At 40.4% G+C, this 25,835-nt stretch overlaps 2 protein-coding genes across 4 annotated transcripts in view; one reads left to right on the plus strand and one right to left on the minus strand.

Moving 5' to 3' along the window:
• The window catches only part of LOC308193425 (calcium homeostasis modulator protein 5-like), a 31,629-nt gene extending 9,273 nt beyond the window's left edge, over nucleotides 1–22,356 (minus strand). Inside the window, exons 1-3 of one of the 3 annotated variants that reach the window (XR_013949621.1) lie at nucleotides 21,216–22,356; nucleotides 16,954–17,990; nucleotides 6,015–11,248 (exon numbers count right to left, since the gene is read on the minus strand). Coding sequence is in view for 2 of the 3 variants with exons in the window: in XM_080588122.1 (XP_080444248.1) it covers nucleotides 17,601–17,990; nucleotides 21,216–21,755 (930 nt within the window). In the remaining variant the exon portion in view is untranslated. Of the gene's footprint in view, nucleotides 1–6,014; nucleotides 11,249–15,528; nucleotides 17,991–21,215 lie in introns of those variants that run through there. The other 2 variants (XM_080588122.1, XM_080588125.1) reach the window with 2 other exon arrangements.
• TRAPPC3L (trafficking protein particle complex subunit 3L) lies at nucleotides 826–25,215 on the plus strand. Its single transcript, XM_080588130.1, has 5 exons — nucleotides 826–1,098; nucleotides 5,980–6,077; nucleotides 8,961–9,060; nucleotides 23,348–23,533; nucleotides 24,293–25,215. Exons 1-5 carry the CDS (start codon nucleotides 1,057–1,059, stop codon nucleotides 24,410–24,412), a joined length of 546 nt encoding a protein of 181 aa, XP_080444256.1. The 5' UTR covers nucleotides 826–1,056; the 3' UTR covers nucleotides 24,413–25,215.
• The last annotated feature ends 620 nt before the right edge of the window (nucleotides 25,216–25,835 follow it).

Consider the following 25,835-nt stretch of genomic DNA (forward strand, 5'->3'; position numbering starts at 1 on the left):
TATCTGCAATTTTACTCTGGCACAAAATCTATTAATGAATTAGAATCTAATAACTGCATGGCTTTTAGATGAGGCCACAAACTTTTACTTGCTCTCCTGAGAGAACTCAGTGGGAATGTATGTGGAAAAAAGTGCTACAAGGAAAGACAACTATCAGATTCATTTTTAAATTTCCTAGTGATCATAGCCTAAATCTGTGCTAAATCTGAACTAATTAAAAATACCAAAATTACCATATATGAAAATAGGAAAAGTAAGGTGAACCTTCCTGGATGTTCATAACAGGGATGTTTACAAGTAGGGGTAATAGCGGGCTAAGAATAATGTAAGATCTGCTAGAAACATTGATTATGAAAGTGCTATTTGCCAAAGTTGGCAGCTGTAGGGGGTACCCAGTTTATTCCTCTGGGAATCTGGGTGCTCTAGATCTACCCCACCAGCTTTGCACACCCAGTACCACGATGACAGTAGTGCTTGTAACCTGTGATCTTCCTGCCCAGGCAAATGTTAACTCACCAGACTACAGCTGTCACAGCTAATAGAAGACTATTGCTCTTTGAAGTTGAAAATGATCAAATTTTAGTTACCTTGTACATCAGTATCGTGTAATTGTGATTTTATTCTTCAGAGAGGGAGCATTTGTTAACTCTCCAGACACCAAAACCTGACACAAACAACAAAATGAATTTGTTGTCCCTAAAAAAAAATAAGACCTGCAAACTCTTGAGGCTGCCTGGTTTGACTTTCTGTAGATGTTTACCGTGCACTTAATTACAGCCCATTTTTACGGATGGAGCAGTTGTTTATGTTGTGTACAGGGGAAGATCTGCTGCCAGTCACATTCCCAAAGGGCTCAGTACACGTAGAGAATAGGAGGAGCATCAGCAGCATTACAGATTGCAGTGAGCACATCTCATGTAAAAGTCAGAAGAGCAGAAAAGAGAGAACTTTAGAGGAGGGAACGAGAAAATGCGGTAACTGAGAGAAGAACATGCTGCTTGAGGAAGAAAAGCTATAAGCTGACAATCACATATTTCAGGCGTTAACACAAGCAGCATGTCACGGCCACCAGGAAGAAAGCAGGACAGCCAGAAAATAGTAAGATATTTTTGTGATGTGCAACTGAAATTGTGCATGGAGTAAAAATAAGTTATTATTGTATTGATGTGTTTTGTGCAGACGTGTTTCTGAATAGCTTGAAAGGACGGGGATGAGTCTGCCAGTATTAGAACAGAGGTGCTGGCAGCATTTATATCTACAGTGGGGCTCTCTGGTGGACTGCCAACAAGCTGCCAGCTATTAATATGTGGCATTTAAAAAAAAAAAAGGCAAACCCATAGGACTTGGAGTCTGATTTTGAGCAGTAATGCTAAGATTTGCTTTATAAACATTCATATCTCTCCAGCTACCTGGAGATATGACATGAAATTATTTTCAGACAGTCCTTCAGTATGAATCCTGAAGCCAAAACTCTGTTCTTATTTTGGAGAAAAGAAGTGATGCCAGCCTCGTCTCTAGCACATGAACAATTACAGGAAGAGTTGGTTCATCTGGGGCTGCAGCATACCTGGCACCTGCTGTGTGCCCCATAGATAGCAGACCATGTCTTCTTTTGGGTTTGTGTTGCATGAGCAGCGATCCTTCTTCATCCTTCTAATGTGACAGTTTTTCGTGCACGAGGAGTGCACTGTCACAGGATCTCAACACGTGGCTTTAAGGCTGAAATCTGAATCTTGAAAAAACAATGGCAAAACTGTACCCCTTGTCTTTAAATGTTGGCTTTGACCATTGATCATTTAGCACAGAATTACATCAATTAGAAGTTATGTAGACTTCCTTTTCTTTTTTTTTTTTCTTTTTCCTTCATCTTAATATTGTCCTAAAGCTCAGGCAGTTATTTTAAGCATGCAAAATTTTCCCAGGAGGACTTCTTCAGCTGCATGGTCATAAAAAGGAGTATTTTGTGCCATTAAAGATATCAATTATTGTTCTTCTTGTTCTCTGCAAGTGGTATTTAAAATATGAAAGATTCACATAGCAAAATTCAGTTTGGAGGACCCTTTACTTTTAACCATTTTTTCTGAAACCTATGTTTTAATCTTACTACTTAGCATCTTCTCCAGGAAAATGGATGTTTTGCTCTGTTTTAAATCACCTGCAACATGAAGTGAGTCACCTCATCCTGTATGATACCATTTCTTTATGCTTCAAAATTCCTTTCAGTGAGAACTAGTCATCACAGTGGCATAGGGCATTAGCCATAGTGTTTCTAAAAGTAAGGATTCTCTCATCAACAAACACAGTTTTGTCTCAGCCAATACGCTTTGCAAAGGTCTGGATAACAAAGTCAGTTTTAATAGCAATAAATAAACAATTAGTTCAAAAGTCAGCAGGATTAGTGAAAACTCCTTTTGTATGTAGCTTCAGGACTATATACACTCTCTTAACAAAGGTCACAGCACCCTCCACAGTTCTGGTCCCCCACTGAGATGTCTTTAGTCACCAACACCATTCTGCAGTCACATGCTCCTATCCACATTGTTTTTCTCATATGACATTCATATGATGCTTATCTCTTTTCTCATCCACATTATACCTTCAGTTCTCTTCTGCATCCCCATCTTAGTGATGGCAACTGTACCATCATCTATCGTGTTATCTCCAGAGCCACCAATTTCCACAGTATGTAATGATTCTTCACGTGTGTGTACCTCCATGAAATGTGGTTGAGACTATATAGTGAAGTCAGTAACTTTTAGGAAAAGCCTGATAGAAGGACAGTGGGATCATGTAAACCTCACGTCCTTAAGTGATCTGACTCTAAGCTCAGATTCTTGATGTTCCAGGTCAGGAAGCAGCATGAGGGTGAACAAAGACGGACAGAGGTTGCTGTTAGATGGGACAGTGATAGCGGCAGTTGACAGAAGCAGAGGTAGTAGACAGGGCTTGCACAAGGGACTGTGCTGTGCTCAGTGCTGGAATCGGGAGAAGGGTGGTGCTGTTTGTACCCCACTGGAGGTGGTGAGTCCTGGGACCCCCTGCCAGCCATCCTTCTGTTCTTGCCACCATGAAACCATCGTATTCGCCAAGGGTGAGCTGGTACAGTGAGTTCTCCAGATCAGGATTTCTACACCTTCGATTGCATTCACAATGTATCCCCACATCGGAAATGACTGATCTAAATGTCTTATAGATTTATTATAACATATTGCATAAGGTGAGGTACACTTGCTTTTGCTACAGATGAGGCAATCACTTAAGAAATCCTATGTGCTAAAGGAGCGTGTGTAGTGGAAAAAATTATTCTCATGGAGAACTTCAGTGTTCACGGTCATTACACACTGCTAATACTAAGTTTATTCAGAATCTCTATTTTTGTTGAAAATTTCTAACTGTATAGGAATAATTTACCATAAATACAAAAGAGCAATATAGAAGTAAGGCCACAGTGGTTTAAAAAAAGCAATAGTACTATGTTAGAATAGAAAATGTTTGCATCCAAAAGTATAATTATGACACACCTGTATATATATAGCAAGCTGAAGAGAGATTAAGTTGTCAGTAAGGAAAAGAGAATATAAGTAATTGTAGAAAACTGATAGCAAAAACAAAGTGAATGTATAACTGGGCACTTAACTGCATTTTTTACTTTATCGTTAGTTCTGAAACTCTAAACAGGCTTAGGAAACACAGAATCACAGAATCACAGAATTGAAGGGGTTGGAAGGGACCTCAAAAGATCATCGGGTCCAACCCCCCTGCCAAAGCAGGTTCCTTAGAGCAGGCTGCCCAGGTAGGCATCCAGACGGGCCTTGAATTTCTCCAGAGAAGGAGACTCCACAACCTCCCTGGGCAGCCTGTTCCAGTGCTCCGTCACCCTCACCGTGAAGAAGTTCTTTTGCATATTGGCATGGAACTTCCTGTGATCCATTCTGTGGACATTGCCCCTTGTCCTGTCCCCACAAACCACTGAAAAGAGGCTGGTCAAATCCCTCTGTCTCCCACACCTCAGGTATTTATACACATTGATGAGATCCCCTCTCAGTCCTCTTTTCTCCAGGCTGAACAGACCCAGGTCTCTCAGCCTTTCCTCATAGGGAAAATGCTCCAGTCCCCGTATCATCTTTGTGGCCCTCCGCTAGACTCTTTCCAGGAGATCCCTGTCTTTTTTGTACCGGGGACCCCAGAACTGGACACAGTCCTCCAGGTGAGGCCTGACCAGGGCAGAGTAGAGGGGGAGGATCACCTCCCTTGACCTGCTGGCCATGCTCCTTTTAATGCATGCCAGGATCCCATTGTCCCTCTTGGCCACCAGGGCACACTGCTGGCTCATGGTCAACCTGTGGTCCACCAGGACCCCCTGACACATGAACACGAAGTTTCTAAGACTGAAGTCTGCTCAGAAGCAGAGGTCTAAGTGCTTAGAGAGCTGTAGGGTCAAAGAAAGAGTGAGTTTTGATATGAGTTGGGGGCAATGGAGAACTTCGAGAAGCCTCTAATACAATGTACCTATTTCTGAAAATGGAAAATTTGGTGGGTGACAAAGGTCTCCACTGGAAAAGAAATATAAGAATATAATATAATTAAAGTTAACTTACCTTAACTTATGGAAAAAAAATACTGTGTCAAATAAATAGTTTCTTTCTCCAACACATTGAAAGAGTGGTCAGTAATGCAACTATGTTATTATATTTTGCTTAGATTTCTCTAAGGCATTTGTCTTGTTACAACACAGATTTTTGTTGAGACTAGAACAATGCAGAACCTGTACAACATCCACTTGCTGCATTAAGAACTTGTTAATGAGAAATTGGCAAAGTGTGCAATGCTATTGTAAACAGGAGTTATCACCCTGGAGAGTTTCAGATATCGTTCCACGCTACTTAACATTTTGAACAGTGACATTAAAATGGAAAAATTTATTAAACTCCAAGCTGTTGATGCAATGCGGGCAGGAAAAGGTCTTTCCACCAAGCCATTCTTCCTGTTCTATGTTTTCATTGGCATTTACTATTATTTTTCCACAGACTATAAACAAAAAGCACCTCCAGCCTGCCCACATGCCACAGGCCTGTAGCACTTCCTTGAATTAATTCCTGTCCAAGAATTTAATGAGTGCCAATCTCTTAGGCCTAAAGGCCAGCTGCTACTCCTGCTAAATACAGTCAGTTCTGTAGTGCCATGGAGGTGATCTGGCAGGATCCTTCCCTAGGGGAAAGAAGTTTCCCAATATAAGGACATAAAACTAATAGAGAGTGTCCAAAGGAGGGCTACAGATATGGTAAAAGGTATAGAGGACAAGACATATGAGGAGTGGCTGAGGTCTCTTATTTTGCTCAGCCCAGAGCAGAGCAGGCTGAGGGGAGGCCTAATGGAAATGTCAATGGGACTGATTCTTTTTTGTTTTGCTCATTGTTATTCTTTACACTTGTGCTGAATTATAGATTTTTTTCATTATTCTGTGCTAATAATTTTTAATCTTTTATTTTGTTTATTTGTTTGTTTGGGGCGGGGGGGAGGGGCAGCTGATGATCTGAATCAGATCAATCATACCTTTGTGAAAGAATTGGAATTTCACTGTATATACTGTTGTTCTTATTATAAAGGGACTAATAGCTCATTGCATCATTTATTCTTCCTGCAATTAAATGCTTATCATTAATTTTGGGTGGCATTTTACAGCATTTATCAATTCGGCATTCATATGTGCTGTTACAGGGCACAAGAATGTATCTAATGAAAGTAGCTCTATCCCAACAAATGGTATTTCTTACAAACAAAAATCCCTGTACAGAAACTAAAGTGATGATCAAGTCAGGCTCTGTCACTTAAATCATGGATTTCAGTGATTACATGTCAAGGACAGCAGCTTCTTTATTAATGTAAATGGTATTTTTGTTTACTTTTAATACAGTAGCAACTCAACACCGTGAAAACATTTAATTATAATTTATTTCAATTTTCATCTTTTTCTGGCAGAGCAGAGAACTTTTTGTGCTCACGTATGGGGCTTTGGTAGCCCAGTTGTGTAAGGATTATGAAAAAGATGAAGATGTCAACACCTGTTTAGATAGAATGTAAGTACTACATTAAATATCCAGCTTCATTGATAATGCTATTTGTCTACCTGTGTATTACCTTTTGTATTTGTCTCTTAAATTTATGACTTCCAGCACTGTCAAAGATTACAGAGAGCATGGGGGTAAGACTTGATATTCTGTCAACAGAAATAACATTAATTTGTGAATTATGATGAGCAATTAACCTTTGAATTCTCAGAAGAAGGGTGTCAGGATTGTTTTGATTGTTTACCCTTGTTCCTTGTTAATCCTTTGTTGAGCTAGTTAATAATATAGATTTCTAAATGTCATCTCCTATTTTCATACACTCATTTTCAACTTCCATGCAAACTCTCCTCTTCTTTTCTTTCATATCTATGTTATTTCAATCTCCTCAAGCTTTTTACTTCTCACAGGTGTTTCCTAGGTATAACATGCATTTGTGTGCCTACTGTCCATGTGGCCTTTCCAGGGCTTCCACTCATCTAGTAGCGCTGTGGTTTTGTGACTTGGATGCTAAGAAGTAATCACACTACCAGGCTCCTTCTGTAGTCAACAACCTTCCTTAAGGGTGCAATTCAGGTGTTTCACTTGGGCACTTTCAATTGGCCTCTGACCATGGATCTGTTTTCCCCATGGATCTGTTTTCCCCAACTAAGGGTCAGTGGGCCTCTTATCTTTAAAAAGACCATACAGCAATGAGTGACATAGCACAAATGGTCAATGAGAAACTGTTTTTTTTATACAGATAACCGCTTTGGAAAATGAAGATCCTATGTGGGAACATGCCATCTTTACTGAGATTCCTAGGCATTATCACAGGAGAAATAGTATCACAGAAAATCAGTAAGAAATTTTGAACTAGTTAACAAGAAGGTATAATAAGATGCTACCCAGAAGAGAAGGGCTCATGTTTTCAGGCAAAACAGACGTGCCAAAGATTTACAACAATCATACTAGACAGAATACCTAAACACTTTACTCTTAATCTGAAAACTTGCAAATAAGTTATAGTCCAATAGCTATTGATGGAAGCGAGTAAAAACCATTGATTTGAAAAATAATTTATTCACAACTAAAAAGGGACAACATCCCTCAAATTTTTATTTGATATTAATACCTCTTTCAGCTCTGATGAAAATAATGAAAAGAAAAAAAAAAAGAACAAAAAAAATAGGCTTATATCTGATGCTATGGTAGCAATTAGGAAAGGGCAGTTTTGGAAAATGTGGATACATATTTTGCTCTTTGTGGTTTTGTTCTTATAGCTGTTTCTATAAGATCTTTTTGTTTTTCTCAATAAAGAAAAAGACTCGATAAAATATTAACAGTTTTCATTGAAACAATATGATCAGCTTATTTCTGTGATGATAAAAGCAGCCCATCTTGAGGAAGAAACAGATTAGCAGACCTGTGACAGATGGGAAAGGTATTCTGATCTCTCTAGATATGTATATACATACATAATCTGTTGTGAGATGGGTGTTTTTCACTATATAGTTGCCAAGTAGCAGCTTGCCAATTTATTATTGTTTTGACTTTGCAAATCGAAGGCATAAAAATTGAAAATAATCTTGTGCATCACTAATGCATACCTTGCTAACTGCTGATGACATTTACCAACATTATTGATACTGATACTTAGGCAATAAATAAATATTTCATCATTTTCTGATGAGATTCTACAGCTTCAAACCTCATACTGCAAAAACACTTTCTGTCTTGTCATCACATTGAACATCAGATCACTTTTTGGCTTCTTGTCAAAGATGTGGTACAAAATCACTAAGAAACTCCATTGACTGCCGCCTTCCCTGCAAAGGGTTTGAGGCCTCTGCCAAACAGGCAGAAACTAAGAATATCCACGCATATGGGCTTGAAAGATTCCTTAAAAACATTTCAGAGTTGGTTCACATTCTTTCATAACATTTCTGTCCATCTCATAAACTTTCATTTTTATTTCAAAAAATAAAAAATAAAATGCTTGGAGCAATACAGGCATAGATATTGTGCATACTGTGTTGTTACTGACCCTTGTTTTTATGTGAGAGCTAGAAATATGTACTTGCTTAATGAAAATTTTCATTAACTTTCGTTCTTTTTTACTTCGTTTCTCTGAATTTGTAGTGTTTTAAATACAAATAAAGGTGGTGGTACACTGAAACTGTATGTTAATTGGAAACTTCTGGATATGTTCTGCAACTGTTAGATGGAGGGAGATAACATATTAGAGAAAAGGTAAAGAAGGAATTGTGGAGGAAAAGCAAAGAAGGAGGTGAAAGGATAAGAGGATAAAGTGAAGGAGATAAGGTGTGTATCCCTTTCTTGTGAGTTTGCCTGACTCCAGAACTCTGCAGTGAGGGTGCCCAGGAATTTCTGAAGCCCATGCCAACCCAGAGATGAGTGCTATGATTTGAAGGAGCAGTTGCCTTGCTCTCCTTGGTGTGAGATGAACTCTGGGGATCACATAAGAAAGGAGAAAATCCTGTCCTGTGTAGTCCTATCCTATTTTTAGTGACAAAACAGTATTAATTTGCATTCATATGTGTATTATTTGTATGGTTTTATATATTATACTCATATATCTGCTATCTCATTTATTCATATATGTAAATATAAATATATGCGTGTGTATATAGTCATCATTCTTATGATGCTTGCAGGGAATATCATGCTTAAAGGAGTATGGTTCTTTATATGACTACATGAACTACATCATACTGTGCTGCAAAACGTGGTAGAAATAAAAATCTAGACCACAAAAATCTGATGTCCTCAAAACCATTCATTCAGAAACATGCAGGTGGTTTGCTGAGAAAGCACAAGAGACAGATTTGGGAGATGGTAGGTGCAAAAAAAAATCCTCTTTTTGAATGTTAACATTCTTTGTTTTCCCCTTAGGGGATACGCCATTGGCATAAGGCTGATTGATGATTTTTTAGCTCGTTCAGCTGTGAAACGTTGTCGCAGTTATTCTGAAACCGCAGACATGATTGCACAGGTAAATAAGATTTACATTCTCTAGAGCTTTGTCACTTTCAATGGTCTTAGCTTTTCCCTCCTCCTCCATCAGTTTGTTCCAGAACAGTTATCTACATTTCTTGCTATATCATGAATGTCCTGACAACAACATCAAAAAAGACTGTTCTCCACAACCACACCCATGGTTCCCTTGTGTGAAATACAGCCTTTTCCGTATTTACAATCTCACATCAACCAGTAGCTCATACAGGTTCTCCTTGAGAGGAAATATCAGTTCCTAAAACACCAAAACATAGCATAAAAATGTGATGCTTAATGAGATGAGAATCTTGCAGTCGGTTTTGATAAACCCATGATGGCAAGTTTAACATAAAGAATCATCAGAAACACAGAACTGGTTCACATGGGTAATAGTTTTGTATCTGAGTTGAGGACACAGACAACAAAGTGAGAGCTGTGAAAGGGTGCTGACCCGTGATCTAAACTGACCTTAAAGTCATTTAACTTCAAATTTAAGTCATTTAACTTCAAATTAAAGTCATAACTTCAAATTATTCATTAAATAACTTCAAATTATTATTATCCCTCTTTTTTTTTTTTGTTTCTTTTCTTTCCTAGGAACATAAATGGCTTAAGTATCTCATACAGATTCTTAAAATTTGATATCCTTATTCCTGCCATCAGAACTCTCTTCAGCATTTCCATATTATCTCAGATATTTTTTAACCTTAGAATGGTGATACTGGGAAGAAGCTGCAGGATTTTCTGCAAAAGTAAGACTCAGCAATGGAAGAGAAGAAACTTAAGAAAGGAAAATGAGAAACATTTCTCTCACTTTCCACCAATCTAACAATAAACTAAAAGAAAAAATAATAATTGTGGGTACTTCCTCCCTTTTTGATGGATAAATTCCTTTTGAGTAGTCTTTCGCAATACTGCCAGTCAGTAAAGATCTAGGAGAAAAATTAGTAGCAATAATGAAGTTTCTAAAGACATAGCTTTGACCCCAGGGGCAAGTCTATGGGAAACTTGAAGAGAAATCCATAGGATGTCTAGCTCTTCTAGACTGCAGACACACTGTAAAGGAGGTGGTAGTTCGTGGATATGAAGTTGGCTCAGACTGATACCCACTCAGATCATTGTGAATGATTCATTTTGTCCTTAACGATTTTCATCTGTGAAATGTTGTCAGTGAAGATATGCCTGAGCTTTCCCAATGGTAAAAATTAACCACACTTTATAACAAAGAACTGTTTGCTAGGTGGTCATTTGCTTTAAGTGGAGAGATCAGGGAATCAGTTAATACACCAGAGATTTGTTTACAGGGGCTTGTTTTGGAAGACAAAAGTATGTCTGGCATACTTTTTGGGAATTACTTAAGAATTACCAGCAGCATCAGCTAAATATGATGTTGACTACAGAGCTGGGAAACACCAGGCTGTTTGTACAGTCTATACAGTATAGACACCAGACTGTCAATACTAAGGCAGCAGTGCATGCTAGTAGCACAGGAGTATCGTATGTCTAAATGATTCTGGACGGTACCAGGTAAGGTGTGATCCTGCTCACATTCGTCACACCATTTCAGAAATACCTAAGTTACGTCTGACTGAAGTGGTGGGACAGAAAGTAGTATTATCATTCCAAAAATACTTGTCGTAGGGGAACTGATGGCTGTCATAGAAATAAAGGGCCTCTTTGCATTTCCTGTTGTAAGTATAGCTATAAAGTAATTCACTGCACATGCACACATGCAAAAGACACACACACATCATAATCTGCCAAAGTTTAAAGCAGAAGCAAGTTACATTATAAAAAGCTTGCCATATTCGGCTAGCTCATAAAAGAGTAGAAACTACATTTTGTCCTGAAGCAAAGTGTGCTTTGGAGTCTCAAATCAGAATAATGTATAACAAAGCCTGTCCTTAGCAGTAGCTGGTCCAGGGTGGAGGATCCACTCGTGGTACTGAGGTCAGCTGAATGAAAAACACAAGGGAAGCAGCATTTCAATCACTGTATTAAAACATGCTGTCTCATTAGAAGAGTGATACCAGGCTGCAAAATCACCTTGTTGTTCTATTTCATGTTCTTCTTCGGGTGGCGTATGTTCTTTGTTTTCTCCTCATTTTCATATATATGCCAGATTTCTGTTTTGCTGAGTCTTGCATTTCCTTGTGGTTTCCTTATATACAGTTGCTGTAGTATAGCTGAACCATCGTTGTCCAGTACAGGAAATTCAACAACAAAATACAGTGAGAAGTTAACCATCAAAGTAAGGAAAAAGATACCATCTTGCTTTTGCTACAGGTTGTACATCAAAATACACTTAATGAGAGAAATCATATTACTCAGAATGATTGGAACAAAATTTAAAACAGAAAGGCTCTTGAAAATTCTGTTTTCAGCAAACTAAAAAAGGAGTTCTGTGGAAGTATATTCTTTCTGAGACAAAATATATGGAAAATGTTTTCACGTTTCTTTGCCAAGCATTTGTGAAGTAGTCTTCAAGCGCATTTTTCTGATGCACATGCCTATGAAATATAAGCAAAATGACCCAGGGAGTAACTGCAACTGCACTGTTGAAGTTGCTGGTTCAAAATTACACAACTTTTTACATGACCTCTTTAACTCTTCAGTAGCTGTGCTCTCAACAAGGAAAAAAAATGTTTAAATACTTCATTGCACTAACTCTTAAAAAGAAATCTGTTTGAAGGTGACTGTGTAGAGTAAGACTGGTTAAAAGGTTAAAATAATTAAGACAGTTAAGCAGTTAAAGTAGTTAAAGCTAACCATCTTGTATGCATAGCAGTTATCCTGCAGTCCTTTGGAAAGCAAAGACGAAGTCTGCAAGGTCATGCTGTGGGTGTTTGCTGGAGAATGTTTCTGTGTAAATGGAAAGAGATGAAGCAAAGGAAAAAGCATACAGTGAGGAGTATAAAGCCAGCTTGCTATACTGAGAAATAAATAGTGGAGGAAAGTGTACGTAAGGCAGTCATTTTCTGTGATCCAGTGACTCAGACTGCAGAGCCTGGGATTTACTGCTAGTTTACATGGGACTGAAGGAGGGCCAACATTGTTTGGTGATGAACCAGAGCCCTTCTACACTGAGTTCCCATGGTGCCCGCTGACTCCGTGTGTTGATGCTGTGACTTTGCATGGTTGCAGTTGGGACAGAATGAAAAAAGGCAAAACAGGCCATGTAAAAACAGGCTTTCTGCTAACTGGCAAATCGGTGTAAGAGAATGGAAACCATCTGAGAACAAAGCTCAGCTGAAGAAATATCATCCAACACTGGATTCAGAGTTTGGATCGGGGTATAACTGAGGACTACTTTTCATAGAATCAGAGAATTATATGAAACAAGGGTGATAATTTTACACTATAAACCTGCAAAAATCAAGGTTTTACTTCAGTCCCTCCTCAAAAGATCCCAAGCATCACCAATCTGATTTAAAAAACAAACAAACAAACAAAACCCTCAAGGTTTATATCAAATCTTAGATCTTCTAGGATCCTAGACCTAGAAGCTTTCATAGCACAATGCCACCATGCCCCAGGAGGGGTTTGTGTGCGATACAGATGGCAGCAGCCAGACAATACCTATGAAAGTCTGACAGAAGATGACAGAGTTCACAAAGCTGGTAAATGTTGTTTTACAGATCTCACCAGTGAGAGGGAAATGCAGATTGCTGTGCTAAGTGGTAAGCAGTAAACTGAAACGTGAAATGCTGCACTGTAAAGAGTAAAGGAAAGTTTGTGAGTACATGGGATCAAGAATACATGACAAGGCCTTTGAATTATTTTATTCTTCCCAAACACTGACTGTAGAAAAGTACTAAGAATGAAAAGTATGCCAGCAAAAAAGTTATTTTGGCTGCCCACCCACTTCTAAGTAGATGAAGTAACCTCCTTGATTAATCTTCTTGTTATATCATCTGATTTTATAGTTTTATTTTTTTAACAGTGTCAGTTACTTTGCACCATTACTTCTATATACAACATTTTGTAGAGTTGTATATACTACTGGGAACTCTTCACTACAGGGACTGGTAAGTTAGTGGATTCCCAACTGTTTCAGTAGTTGTAGAATGCATCTGATCACCATCAAAATGTCACCGAATTTTAGTCTTGCTGCTGGAGAAACACAGGCTGCTGGATGAGAATCTCAAAAAGGGCAATCTCACATTTTTATTTGTTGAGTGCAGACATTTCTTGTTTGACGTTAAGCAACACATAATCTCATAGAATAGCAAGACACATTTTCGAAAGAAAGACAGCTGTGCTTTTTTGCTTTTTATGGGTTCATTTTAATGGCTGGCTATGTATGTGTCTAAACAGATACTCTTTTTTTATTTCATTTCATAAAAATAGCAATGAGGCAAATTTATGGATGTAAGTTTCAAAATGGTTCATTCGTTTTAATTCCCTCTTTTTTTGGAGTCCCAAAGAAAGATTGAAAGGCCGTTGTTTTACCCTCAGAGAAGCTGTACATCACAGTTTTAGAGGAATTTCTCTCCAGTCATAGCCTGGTTTCCAAAAAAAACCATTCATTTCTTATGTGTTCAATGAATAATTTATATATGCACTTAAATTACTTATGAGAGTGAGACCTTTTAACAATTTGAACTTTATAGCTTTTCAATGTTGCCTTAATTTGGTGCTCTATTGCACTGCAAGCCGGCTACTGGCTTTGCATAGTTTCCTTGCAAGTTCTCTGTTACACCGGAAATTTTAACAATAGGATTTTGAAAGATTCGTCATAACATAATGCAAAACACAGCTGAAATTAAATCAAAAGCACATGAGGGCCTAGCACATTTAACCAGTTACTGTCTCGTAACAAAGATCTGGAGTTTGATAGAGGGGCAGATGTGTACTGTAGTAGGAGAGTTAAAAGTACTTAATGGAGAAAACTGGTTTCTCACTGAGGGGAAGAAATAAGTAAACTGAGGTAAAGAACATAGAGTAGAACTGAACAGACATTTCCTGCTTATTTGTTCATTCATATTTGATTGGCATCAGAGTTAATGCAAAATCTAAGTTTCCTAAGATAAAATGTTGATTCTGCTTTTTTTTTTTTTTTTTTGATCACTTTGTTTTGGATCGTGTTGAAAATGAGCTGCTGTGTTAGCTACTGAACTTTAATTCAGAGACAATGTTGATACAAAACAGCCTTTATAATAGCTGCTTGAGGGACAGAGTTAAATTTGCCAAAATCAAATTCTAGCTGTAAAAATAGGGTCAAGCTGGGTTTTATTTTTGTCTGTTTTGATAGAAGTATTCCAGGAACCGCATGGCAATTGCATTAAATCACAGACATTTTGGAAAGACAACACAGTTAGAATAGCACAGCCCTGGGAACAAGCATCAGCAAGGGGCTGAGGCGCCTATGAGGCACATACTGCAGCACTCAGCATTCAGCAGCTGCTCTTTGAGGTAGAGACCAGGCTGTGAGGCACAGGGAAAAGCGGGTACAGGAGAAACAGCTCCCTGCAGCCGGCTGGCCAGAAATGCCAGCTTTGTTTCATGCGACGGGGCTGGTAAGTACAGCCTGCCCCCCGGCAGCCCAGGCTGGAGGATTGGTAGGTTCAACCAGCACCTCCTGGTGCCCTCAACACCAGTCATCTGTGAGCATGCAGCAAGGTAACGGGGAGAAGAAGAGAGTAGACCTCAGTTTTGCCATTCCATGGGAAATAAGAAGGCCAGGCTGGGAAACACTCCCACTTCATATGTTTCTGACTACTCAGATGCAGAGCTTTGAGCACTCTCCTGAAGAAGAAAAGGTTGCCTAAGCCAGAGGTGGGACCCTTCAGTCCTCCTACCTTTTCTTCTTCTGCCACGTACACTTTCACCCTTGTGTCCCAGCTGTTACAGGACAGTGAAGTCCTCATCCTTACATCAGCCCACTTGTTCCCCATACCTACTGATGATCTCTTTAACCTACATAGTGTCCTCCCTTTTGCAGCCCAAGTTGCTTTGGTTTTCTGCGGTACCAGGAAGGAGGGAGGTGTACAGATAAGGCAAGGGAAGTGAAGCAGTAGCCCTGGCTTTTCTTTCAGTAGGTGTGGGGTAAAAACCTTCATGGATTGAAGGGGGTTAGTCTTTCCTTTCAAACTGCATGTGGTAAACATTCTCATCTTTTGCATCAATGCTTAATAAAATGGCTGAGCCTCTGGGGTCAACCTGGAGCCTCTTTCTGTGTTTTGGCCAATTTGCCACAGAACACAACTATAGCTCTTGGAGCTTGGGCAGAACCCAGAGCCTCCTCCTTCATTGACTGGCTACTTACTGTTGACATTCTCTGTACAAGACCTGTGCTGGAAACCAGACAAAAGCACTTCTATTCCTGCCTGGGAGTCATGGAGTTGTAGAGATGCACGTTTAAATGGATGAGGCAGTGTGGAGATGGCAGTGCCATATACCCAGCACTGCAGGTAGTAGCTCCCTCTGGGAAACCACTGAAAAACACTCTCACTTTTAGTGGGGATTAATTTGGGAATTGCATTTTATTATTTTAATAAACATTCTGGCAAGTACAAAACTGATTATATGAATGTCAGAAGAAAATAGGTAAAGAGAATAAATGAAAGAGAATGTGAAGTTGTTACACAAATAAGGATTAGGTTGTAAACATTTTTCTGAGTAAGATCAGAAGATCTATGACATGGGCTTTTACAAACAGCATCCTTCCAGTCTGTTCTAATCACACAGTCCATTATGCTCAGAGCTTCCCACATGCTTTGGCCATTTGCTACCATGAACTTAGCAAAGTGAAATGCTGCAGTTCAGTGACCACCTGCAGGTCTGACTTACTGGTGTCAGATGTGCCTGCTGTTGGGACTTTTATGTTGGCAGTGTTGCCTCTTTGCTTTCAGGTGCAGCAGGTACATTTAGGCATACAACATGGTCCAAGTCTGCTGCAAAGTGGGGCAGCTGGGATAAAAAGAAATATAACATTTGCTCAAAGACCACAAAATCAAAGCGCACAGAAAAAAAATCTAAGCAGATGGTGGAAACAGGTCTTGGATTTTGTATTTTTAAAAAGTAATGGTCTGTAAATGCAGATAGTTGTGGTGTTGTTAGTTAGCTTTTTTTTTTTGCTTTTTTTTTTTTTTCTGAAGACGCTCAGAGAGTATGAGAAGAGCCAGGCAAAGCATGTTGGTTTGTTGATAAGAGCCTGATTCAACCTGTGCAAAAATATGATTCTTTGCAGACTCAGGGAGATTGGCAGTAAAATGCTGCATAAAAGCCTACCCAGTCACCCCGGGGAAAGAAACTTGGCAGAAACTTTGTGCCTCTTTTACAAAGAGTTTGCAAAGGCTCAGGCAACCCGTGCAAGAGCCACATGGTGAACCCCATGTGCAAGAGCTGAAGCACAGGGCTGCGAGGTGAGAGGCCTTTACCAGAAGAAGGGGTTGTGCTGCCACCCCACCTGCCTGGCCTGCCAGCTCCTCTGCTCCAGACATGTTCTACATTCCCTTAGACACTAAAAAAAGTCAAAACCATCCCTCTGCAAAAACATTTTCTTGTCTTAAAATGTGGAGTTTTCTTCCAGGGCCTCTGTTGTACGCTGGCTGCAGGCCTGGTACAAGCAATACCAGGCAGCTCTATGGCCAGCATCTGGAATATGCTCCAGGCAGGAGCTTTGTACCAGTACGATGGGAAGCCTCCCAGGTTCTCCGTGGGAGAAGATAACGCCAAGTAGTCTCTAGAGACAAAATATCACTGGTGCATTTTAATTATCGTAACAAAGCTTAGGCAGCTACTCTAGTTCTGTTTGAAAATACTATTATTATTATTGTTATTGTTATTATTATTATTATTAACAAAGACACAGAAATGTCAAACTATTTGGGAATCTCAAGTTCTTGGTACCCAACACTTTGACTGTAAGATTCGTCCAAGAAATTACCTGGCACCTCATTGTCAAGTGAGGTTGCTCCTCCATGTCTCAGAAAGGTATCTCAGGGACAAGAAGGCCAGGGCTGAACAATGAGGCCATCCATGGTATTTTAGGTGCAACAGGAGATCAAAGACATTGGGACGCATTGAGTGACCAAGTGCCTTGGTGCCACATAAAAAAAAAAAATTTAAAATTGCTGTACCTGAAAGTGCCCTGGAAGGCACTTTCTGGTGGTACTTACTGGAAGGGTACTTTCTGGGGACTTTCTGGGGACTGTCAGAAAGCCACACATCTTCTATTATTTTATACACACATTTTGAATTGTATTACTTTATGACAGTGTTTTGATTTACATAGGACAGGTGTGCTATAAGGCCTTTTACATAGGATATTGTTTAAACCCTCCCACAAGTCACTGTTCAATTCTCTTGGCTTTTGTTCTGGAGCCAGCAACATTAGCAGAGCATGAGTCTTAAGTGCCAGTGAGGACTACAGTCTTTTCACTGTTGTGCAGAAGTAATTTAAAAGACATAAATATAAAACTGGGAGGGAAAGTGATCAAGAAGGAAGAGACCATTGTGAAAAAATATAGATTAAATCAGCTGGAAGTATGCTATATTAGCAAGATATAAAAAGGCTGAAAATATATATGTGATCTATGGTATTTCCCTTCTGTCTACAAATTCTAGTGTTGTCTCTCTTTCCTCATTGATTTCTTTCTGGCCTTCTTCAACTAGCCTGTGAATTGTGCTGTAATGCTGTTTGCTACTGCTGAAAGAATAGATCTGGGAAGCATCTTCCCATGCCTGAAAAGCTGGCAGGGGAATAACCTCTGGTTTCTTGTTCTCAAAAAAGCACTTCAGGTTTCGCTCGCTCAGCTTGGTGGCATACAGCTGGAAAGTCTGCTCCAGTTGCTCCTTCTCCTTCTCGGCATACACCCTCCAGAACATCAGCTGGAGGTGGCTGACTTTTGACTGGCAGCTGGCACAGCAAGTGGTTAGCAGGGAGAGAACGGCCATAGTCACTATCACACACCAACCTAAAATCTGGGGGGAAAAAAAGGAACAGGTGTCAGGTTAAAGAGGCCCAAGTGAAAATGCTATTTAAATCAAGTGTCCAACAGTGACTGCTGTTTGTACAGAGGGCCTGCTGCTCCTCTAGGGGACCTACCCCAGACAACACTTCCCAGTTTTCATTTGGTGCCTGCCATTAGTCTTAATGGGCCTTCCACATCTGGACCAAAGGGAGGCAGAAGAAGTCAGGGCCAAGGCTTCTCCATATTGTCTATTTTGATGTCTCTTTCTCAGGAAAGTGAAAGACAGTTGTTCTTTAGGTAGAACTCCACAAAAAGTTGGCTTATACTAGAGACTGTCTAGCCACAGAGACAGGCTTTGTCTCAGTTTTTAAATGATCCTATTTATCAGGGAGTGTAGTGATAGGACAAGGAGTAATGGCTTTAAACTAAAAGAGAGGAGATTTAGATATAAGGAAGAAATTTTTCACTCAGAGGGTGATGAGACCCTGGCACAGGCTGCCCAGAGAAGCTGTGGATGCCCCATTCCTGGAGGTGTTCAAGGCCAGGCTGGATGGGGCTTTGGGCAACCTGGTCTGGTGGGAGGTGTCCCTGCCCATGGCAGGGGGTTGGAACTGGATGGGTCTTTAAGGTCCCTTCCAGCCCAAACCATTCTGTGATTCTGTAATGAAAGGAACTTGAGTAATAACTGCTGAAGAGACCAGAGCAAATGCAATGACAGGTTCAGGAACAGAGGATCTCAAATCAGACTTCAACCACAACACCACCATGCACAAAGAAAAATCCAAGAGAAGTCTGACTGATCAGTCAAATAATGTTATGGCTGTATAGTGTAACTGTAAACAGATTGGACCTGAGAGCAGAAGTAGTGTCTTGAAAATTTAAAGATGATTTGATGAGAATTTATTGAAAAAATTTAATGGTCCGGCATGTAGTATATTGGAATTGCTCACTGAATTCTGTCACATAGAGGGAAAAGTGCACAAGTCGAATAAGATGTCATGATCACCAATTGGTATAAGGGTTTCTATCTCCTGAAAGCATCACATAGAATTACCCAGTAAGAATTAGCATTAAGACACAGTTCTGAATTGTGATTAACTACATGGGTAAGTAATTTTTATCTCAGATTAATCAACTTTTTATACTGTAACCATTTTAGATGTGTTTTGTTTTCAGACTTCCTTTTCATTAAAACAAAACAAAACCCTGTTTTAACATAAATCAACTAGTGGGAATATAAAAGTCTTAAATTTAAAAAGCTTCTCCCGCCCCCTCCCCCCCCCCCAAAAATTGTTTAACTAGGAGTTTCACTGAAATCTAACCTATTCCTCTGAACGTTTTTTGACATTAATAAATCAGCCCTTTGTAGAGGAAAATCTTTTTTTTAATGCCAAAACTCTTTTAAAAATCTTCCTCTTGCCCAGTCCTGTGAGAATGCTGGGAGGAGAGGGTAAGAGGAAAAAGAAATAGTGTGCACATCAACAGGTCTGTCTTGGCACTGAAACGGAGCCCAACTCATCTTCACACTGATTAGAAATAGTTCCTCTGTTTTCAGAGATCCCTCAAGGTTTTTTCGGCATCTCTCAAGTTTTTGTTTGAGCAAATTCTGGTAGGAATATTTTAAAAGAAAGAGTTACTTCCAGGATTAGAGCAAGAGCTGAGAGTAGAAAAAATGTGCTAGCAATTGTTTTTGTAGGATGTTCTTCTTTAAGGAGAGCAGGGGTATGAATGTCAATTTTTCATGCTGAGTACCGCTGGTCTAGCCAACAGCTATACTCACCTACTCCACTGCAATGTGGACATAAAAAAATGAAATGAAATAAAATAAAATGAGATAATTTTTTTTTTTTTTTACAAATAGAGGAACAAATTCCAGTGTGGAACGGATCTTTTAGGTTTCAGAAACCCATATGAATTAGAACTGATTTCCCATGCACTGTCTCTATGGGGAGTTGCAGCCTGCCTCATATGAACACTTGCAGTGATGTTGGAAAAATAATGGCCAGTAAAAGTCTGTGTTTAGCTGATGGAATTATAGAAAGTTTCCTCAGGGAAATACGTGAAACCAGGAAGCCTAAAAAACAATAGTTTTGGGGGACTGTTATGGAAGAATGGCTTCATGTACTTTCATTTTCTGGTCACTTTGTACTAACTGATGATATCTGTGGGTATTTGAGATATTGCTCTTTTTAGCAGCTTTTCACTCTTTTGCAGCTTGGAGAATGAACCTATGTATTCCCATGCTATTCCCACTCTGAGCCTTTGGTCTTTCTATTTCTTTCTTCATTATTTCCTTCTTCACTATTTCCTATACATAAAACTGTAAGTCTTAGAACTATTTGTTACTTCTTTCTAAATCTCTCAATTAAATTGCCCTGCCTTCACTGCAGTCTTTGTCTGCATTCCAGTCCTATTTGCCTGAGGACTTGAAAATAAAACCAGTTCTTGGGTAGGAAACAGTTCCAGATGGACACAATTGTCTGGCAAAAACTTGCTGGCTCCACAGAATGTTTCTTCTTCCTGCGCTTTGCTGACAATCATCTTTCCATCATTTTCTGTAGCACTTTTTCTTTCCTTTTTTTTCCTATGTTTTGATTTGATTTTTTTTTGTCTTAAAATTTACTTACATTACAATGCAACGAACAGAAGTGTAACACAAATATAGTAAAATGTTATCATGTTATCTTAGCTTTGCATAGTTTGGTTTTATTTTAGTGTTTCTTCCTTCCTTCTTCCAAGCAGGACAAAAGCATGCTCTCTTCTGGCATCATAAACTTGAGAAATGCAAATAGAAACAAGTTAAAGAAATAATGCATCACAAATCTGATTTTCCAGTATTTTCCCACTGCTAATGATGCAACATTTCTTTACAGTGTCCATAATAGTATCAAAAAAAAAAAAAAAGGAAACTGTGGTAAGGATTTTTAGTTGAACAGACCCCTCTGGGTGACATCTGTTAATCTGGCTTCCTAAACAACCCAATAATGTTTTTCTCTTCAGAGCTCTCTTCTTTCAGAAAGATAGCTTTAAGTTACCTGGCCTTACTGATCCTGACTTCAGTGGGACCCCCAGGAAACACATCATGGCTCAAACTGAACAAAAAGATTATTGTATTTGGCAGGGCTGCATCATGCCAAAATGTGGTTTATGTGGAACCAACAGTTTTATTTTAGCACCTTCCACAACTGAATCACAGAAGTACAAACTCTACAGTCCTCTTATTTGTTTTTCTTACCTGTGACTGTGCCTGAAGAGTTAGCTTGAGTTCCTCGCTCTCTGAGAAGGGCATGGTGCTTTTGCCACAGGCCACCTTGTGCAGCTCCTCAAAGCACTTCACAGATTTGTTGCGGCAAATGGAATCTAAGTAGGCAGGATTTCTCAAGCCACTCATGGCACATTCATAAAAAGTCCCATTGAGCAAAGCCACAGAAAGCCACATCACTGGGGCTACCAGAGCATTTAAAGTGATCTGTCCAAAGATGTAGAAGAAATGACAGATATTCCCTTTGGGAAATATTTTTCTGGGGTTCACCCAGCAGCCTGTGAAGAGCTTCCAGGTCTTGCTGTTCAAGAAATATCCAATGACCAGCAAAACAAAAGCTGGGGAGAAGAGAAATACTAAACCATACCTGAAGTTTTCATTGCTGCAGGGACATCTGAAAGCAACAAGAGAAAATACACGTTCACTTCCCAGCGTCAGCAGAGCCATAAAACTGTAACCAATAGCAGTTCTCCGGTTTATAAAGAATTTCAGCATTGTTTGGAAACCATCCATGTCCGATGATACTCCCTGAAGAGGTAAAAATCAAAACACTTGTATCTTCAGCTGTAGGAGTCTGTAGCCGTGTGTTAGGGGAGGGCTCTTCAAGGGAAGCACAGCCTGCTGCCAGCCTGGCTGCTTCAGCGCTGTCTAGATCCTGTAATGATGTCACTGTCTGTACAAATGCACTCACATTGGACCCCTCCACGAGCACGGCAGAGGAAAAGCACACAATGCCCTGTTATCAAATACATTTGCAGTCTCGGCAGTCTTATTCTTTCTTTACTTTTTTTTTTTTTTGGCTGTAAATAGAGAGCAGAGTAAATGCACACACTCACCAGTTGCAGGAGTTCCTGAGCTGTGATTATCAAAGTTGCCAGCAATGTAGGGAAGGACCTAATATGGAGCTAATGGTCCCAGGGGAGCGTGACGCCACAGAAAGCACAAGTTATAACAATAAAACTGGTTTGTATGGGGCTGTAAGCAGAGGAACATCAAGGACAGAATAAGCAGCCTTACACTGTACTTCTCTGGAGCAACACATAGCTCCAGATTTCTGTCTCTGGTTCCAGTGGAGCGCAGAAGAGACAAATCTAGTTTAATCTCAAGCCTGTCTGCCCCTTAGCCCTATGTACCTCAAGCAAAGCTAGTCTGCAGGATGGTGCATCCTATAGTTTATTCTCTAGTTTGCACCCAGTAGATTCAAACTGTAGAGTTTCATAGAATCATAGGACGGCTTGGGTTGGAAGGGGACCTTAGAGACCATCCCGTTGCAACCCCCTGCCATGGGCAGGGACACCTCCCACCAGACCAGGTTGCCCAAAGCCCCATCCAGCCTGGCCTTGAACACCTCCAGGGATGGGGCATCCACAGCTTCTCTGGGCAACCTGTGCCAGGGCCTCACCACCCTCTGAGTAAAGAATTTCCTCCTAACCTCTAATCTAAATCACCCCTCTTTTAGTTTAAAACCATTCCCCCTTTTCCTATCATTGTCTGCCTGAGCAAAAAGATGCTCTCCATCTTTTTTATGTCCCCTTTCAGTATTGAAAAGCTGCAATGACTTGATCCTGGAGCCTTCTCTTCTCCAGGCTGAACAACCCCAGCTCCCTCAGCCTGTCTTTGTAGGAGAGGTGATCCTGCCCTCTGATCAACTTCATAGCCCTCCTCTGGACCTGCTTTAACAGCCCCACATCCTTGTGCTGGGGGCCCCAGACCTGGATGCAGCACTCCAAGTGGGGCCTCACAAGGGCAGAGTAGAGGAGTACAATCCCTTCCTTCAACCTGCTGGCCACTCCTGTGTTGATGCAGCCCAGGATGTAGCTGGCCTTCTGGGCTGCAAGCACACGCTGCTGATTCATATCAAGCTTTTCGTCCACCAGAACGCCCAAGTCCTTCTCTGCAGGGCTGCTCTCAGTGAGTTCCTCTCCCAGTCTGCACTTATGTCTGGGATTGCCCTGACCCAGGTGCAGCACCTTGCAGTTAGACTTATTGAACCTCATTAGGTTCACATGGGCCCACTTCTCAAGCTTGTCCAGGTCCCTTAGGATGGCATCCCTTCTTTCTGGTGTATTGACTGCACCACTCAGCTTGGTTTCCTCCTTTTGCAGGTTGCTTTCAAGATGTACCTTGGGGTCACCCCCAGCGTGAGCTGCAGTAGCGCTGCAGGTAATGAATTCTCCTTAATCCTTGACAAAAACCCATTGGTGGACTTTGTGGAGGAGCTGCCAGCGGAGCGAGCGTCCCTTTGCTATTGCAACCTTCTCTGTGGGGTGATTCGAGGTGCCTTGGAAATGGTAAGGAAGTGCACATCTATTTTCTCTGTTCTTTGGTAACGAGCAGGGAGGGACACAACACCACGAAAGCAACACCACTTGTTCAGATAACTGAAATAACCTTAGTAGTGTTCAGCCTCTCTCTCAGATTAAATGTCTATATTGGCATAGAAAGGGCCAGGCTGATCCTGGATGCGAAGAAGCACGCAGCTTGACTCACTGAGCTCTGTCTCAGCTGCGCTCCTTTGGTGGCTGATGGAGCTGGGGAGTCAGCTAACACAAAGTGGCGAGAGCCAAGGGGTCATGCTGCACTTCTCATTTGATCCTTGATCCTGTATCATTTTCCTGCACAGGCGTTACCAGTAATAGCCATCCCTGTTTCTTTCCAAATGTATGAAAACAAAGCATATTCGGGTCACAGCAACACAACTGCAGATCAGGTGAAAGAAAGAACCAAGTAATGTTAAAACCCAAACATCAGAAGTGTATCAGATGGCATTCCAAATTTAATATCTCAAAAATGTAAGTCCTCAGAACAAAGCAAAACAGTGGCATGATGATTAACACATTATTCAAGTTCCAGTGTACATAACCTTCCTTTTTATTAACTTAGTTTGGAAAGATATTTTTAAAATTCTAGAAAGCTGTTTCTTATGAAGCCTGTGAAAGAGGGTCCTCTTGTGGTGAGAGATAAGAAGATTGTTACACTGGAGAAAAAAAAAAAAAAGAAAGAAAAAGGAGTATTTCTTTGCTTAACTGATCAAACCTGCTTCTTTCTAGGTTCACTTAGCAGCAGAAGTGACCTTCCTACAGGACAGGCTGAAGGGCGATGCCGTGACAGAAATAGGAATTACGTTTTTAAGGAAGGCTGAAGACAGAAAGCACAGAAGAAATAAATGAAAGAAATATTGGGAGAAACCTTTGCTAAGTGATATTTTGCACCTTTTGTTTCTGAAGACAATGTATAGGGTAGAAAAGTTTCCTTGAGTCAGCTGCACCACTCAGATGTTGGAAGGGTGTAGAGAGCTGGGAAGCAAACACAAGGGCAGAGCAGGGGGAGAGCAATCTTACTTATCATGACACAGGTATTGATGCTAAAGATCAAAGGAGCCTTGCCCTTTCTTCTCACATAACCATGCTCTTGAGCTCACTGGAAGTTTTACCTCAGTATTTAGTGCATGCCTGATACAAATAGTCAAACGGACAGCCTGCTGTTTTCAGCTAAACATGACCATCTATTTCCATCTTGTTTGTTGGTGATTAAAAGCATGGCTGGTAAGAGATGCTTTATTTCCCTGTCTGATTTGGGTTCAGAATAATAAATCCTTTTGCTGTGACTACCATATGCGGTTTCTCACTGTGAAGTGTATGCTTAGGTATGTGATGATTTGCCACTCACGGTTCTTTACACGAGGAATCCTTCTGCCTCTGATACCCAACAGACATGCAATTTGTCTGGTGTGGGATGTGGTGTGTTAGGGCTGTTTCCTCTGGGCTGAGGTGCCTTGTGTGTGCATCAGGCAATCGTGGCAGTGCTGGTGTTGCTCCAAACTTTAGCTTTTGTGCCATTCCCACACTGGCCAGCTCTACAGGAGCACTGATCCTCTGACCACGCTGAAAAAAAAGCATAGCATATTTAATATATAACCACTGTGGATCTATATTTCAGCTAAGGAAACTTCAATAAAATGTCAGTGATTGCCATACAACCAACTTGCTGGTCAGTGTGTGTGTTCTTACACGACCTTTGTCAAAATCTTCCTCTTGGCAGTGGACTTCTGTTATCACAACATGACAGAATTAGAGAAACACCAGTCTCACAGGCACTTGGGTTACGGGAAAGGTTTAATGCTGTCTGGTGTTAGGAAAGAAATCTGGGTATAGGTGGGAGAAAAGCCCAGGTCCCAAATCCTCATGCAGTGCCCTACCCACAAAGCCAGCTCACCGTAGACCTTTAAGAGATCAATTTTACGCAGAGTAAAAATTAAGCTTTTCATTACTCAGCCTTGGGCTCAGCCCAGTGTGCGGTAATTGCTACAAATAACAAGTTACAGCATGTAACAACACATTAAAATGCTCAACAAGTTCTCCAATTGCTTTTTGTAAAAATGGATCTTCAAGTTAGCGTGGAGTTTGCCTGATTTCACTGCCTGTGCAGGAGCCCTCAGCAGGTTTTTGCTGGTTGTGCCCAAGCTCTTTGTGATGGACACTTGGCAACTCTGCCTGCCCACAAAGAGGTGCTTTCCAAGGCAATGGCCATTTTTCCTCTCTCTAGCGACATCCTACCAACAGAATATTCTGTTTGTCATTATCTGCAGAGTGA

Source organism: Anser brachyrhynchus (genome assembly GCF_964034855.1).
Source record: "Anser brachyrhynchus genome assembly, chromosome: 3".
NCBI classification, from domain to species: domain Eukaryota; kingdom Metazoa; phylum Chordata; class Aves; order Anseriformes; family Anatidae; genus Anser; species Anser brachyrhynchus.

What these genes read in the sequence shown, in the direction of transcription:
- TRAPPC3L (XM_080588130.1), top strand. Translation starts at nt 1,057, where the DNA reads ATGTCACGGCCACCAGGAAGAAAGCAGGACAGCCAGAAAATA. An exon ending in AGCAGGACAGCCAGAAAATA is followed by an intron (nt 1,099 to 5,979) that starts GTAAGATATTTT and finishes TTTTTCTGGCAG; the next exon opens with AGCAGAGAACTTTTTGTGCT. An exon ending in AACACCTGTTTAGATAGAAT is followed by an intron (nt 6,078 to 8,960) that starts GTAAGTACTACA and finishes TTTTCCCCTTAG; the next exon opens with GGGATACGCCATTGGCATAA.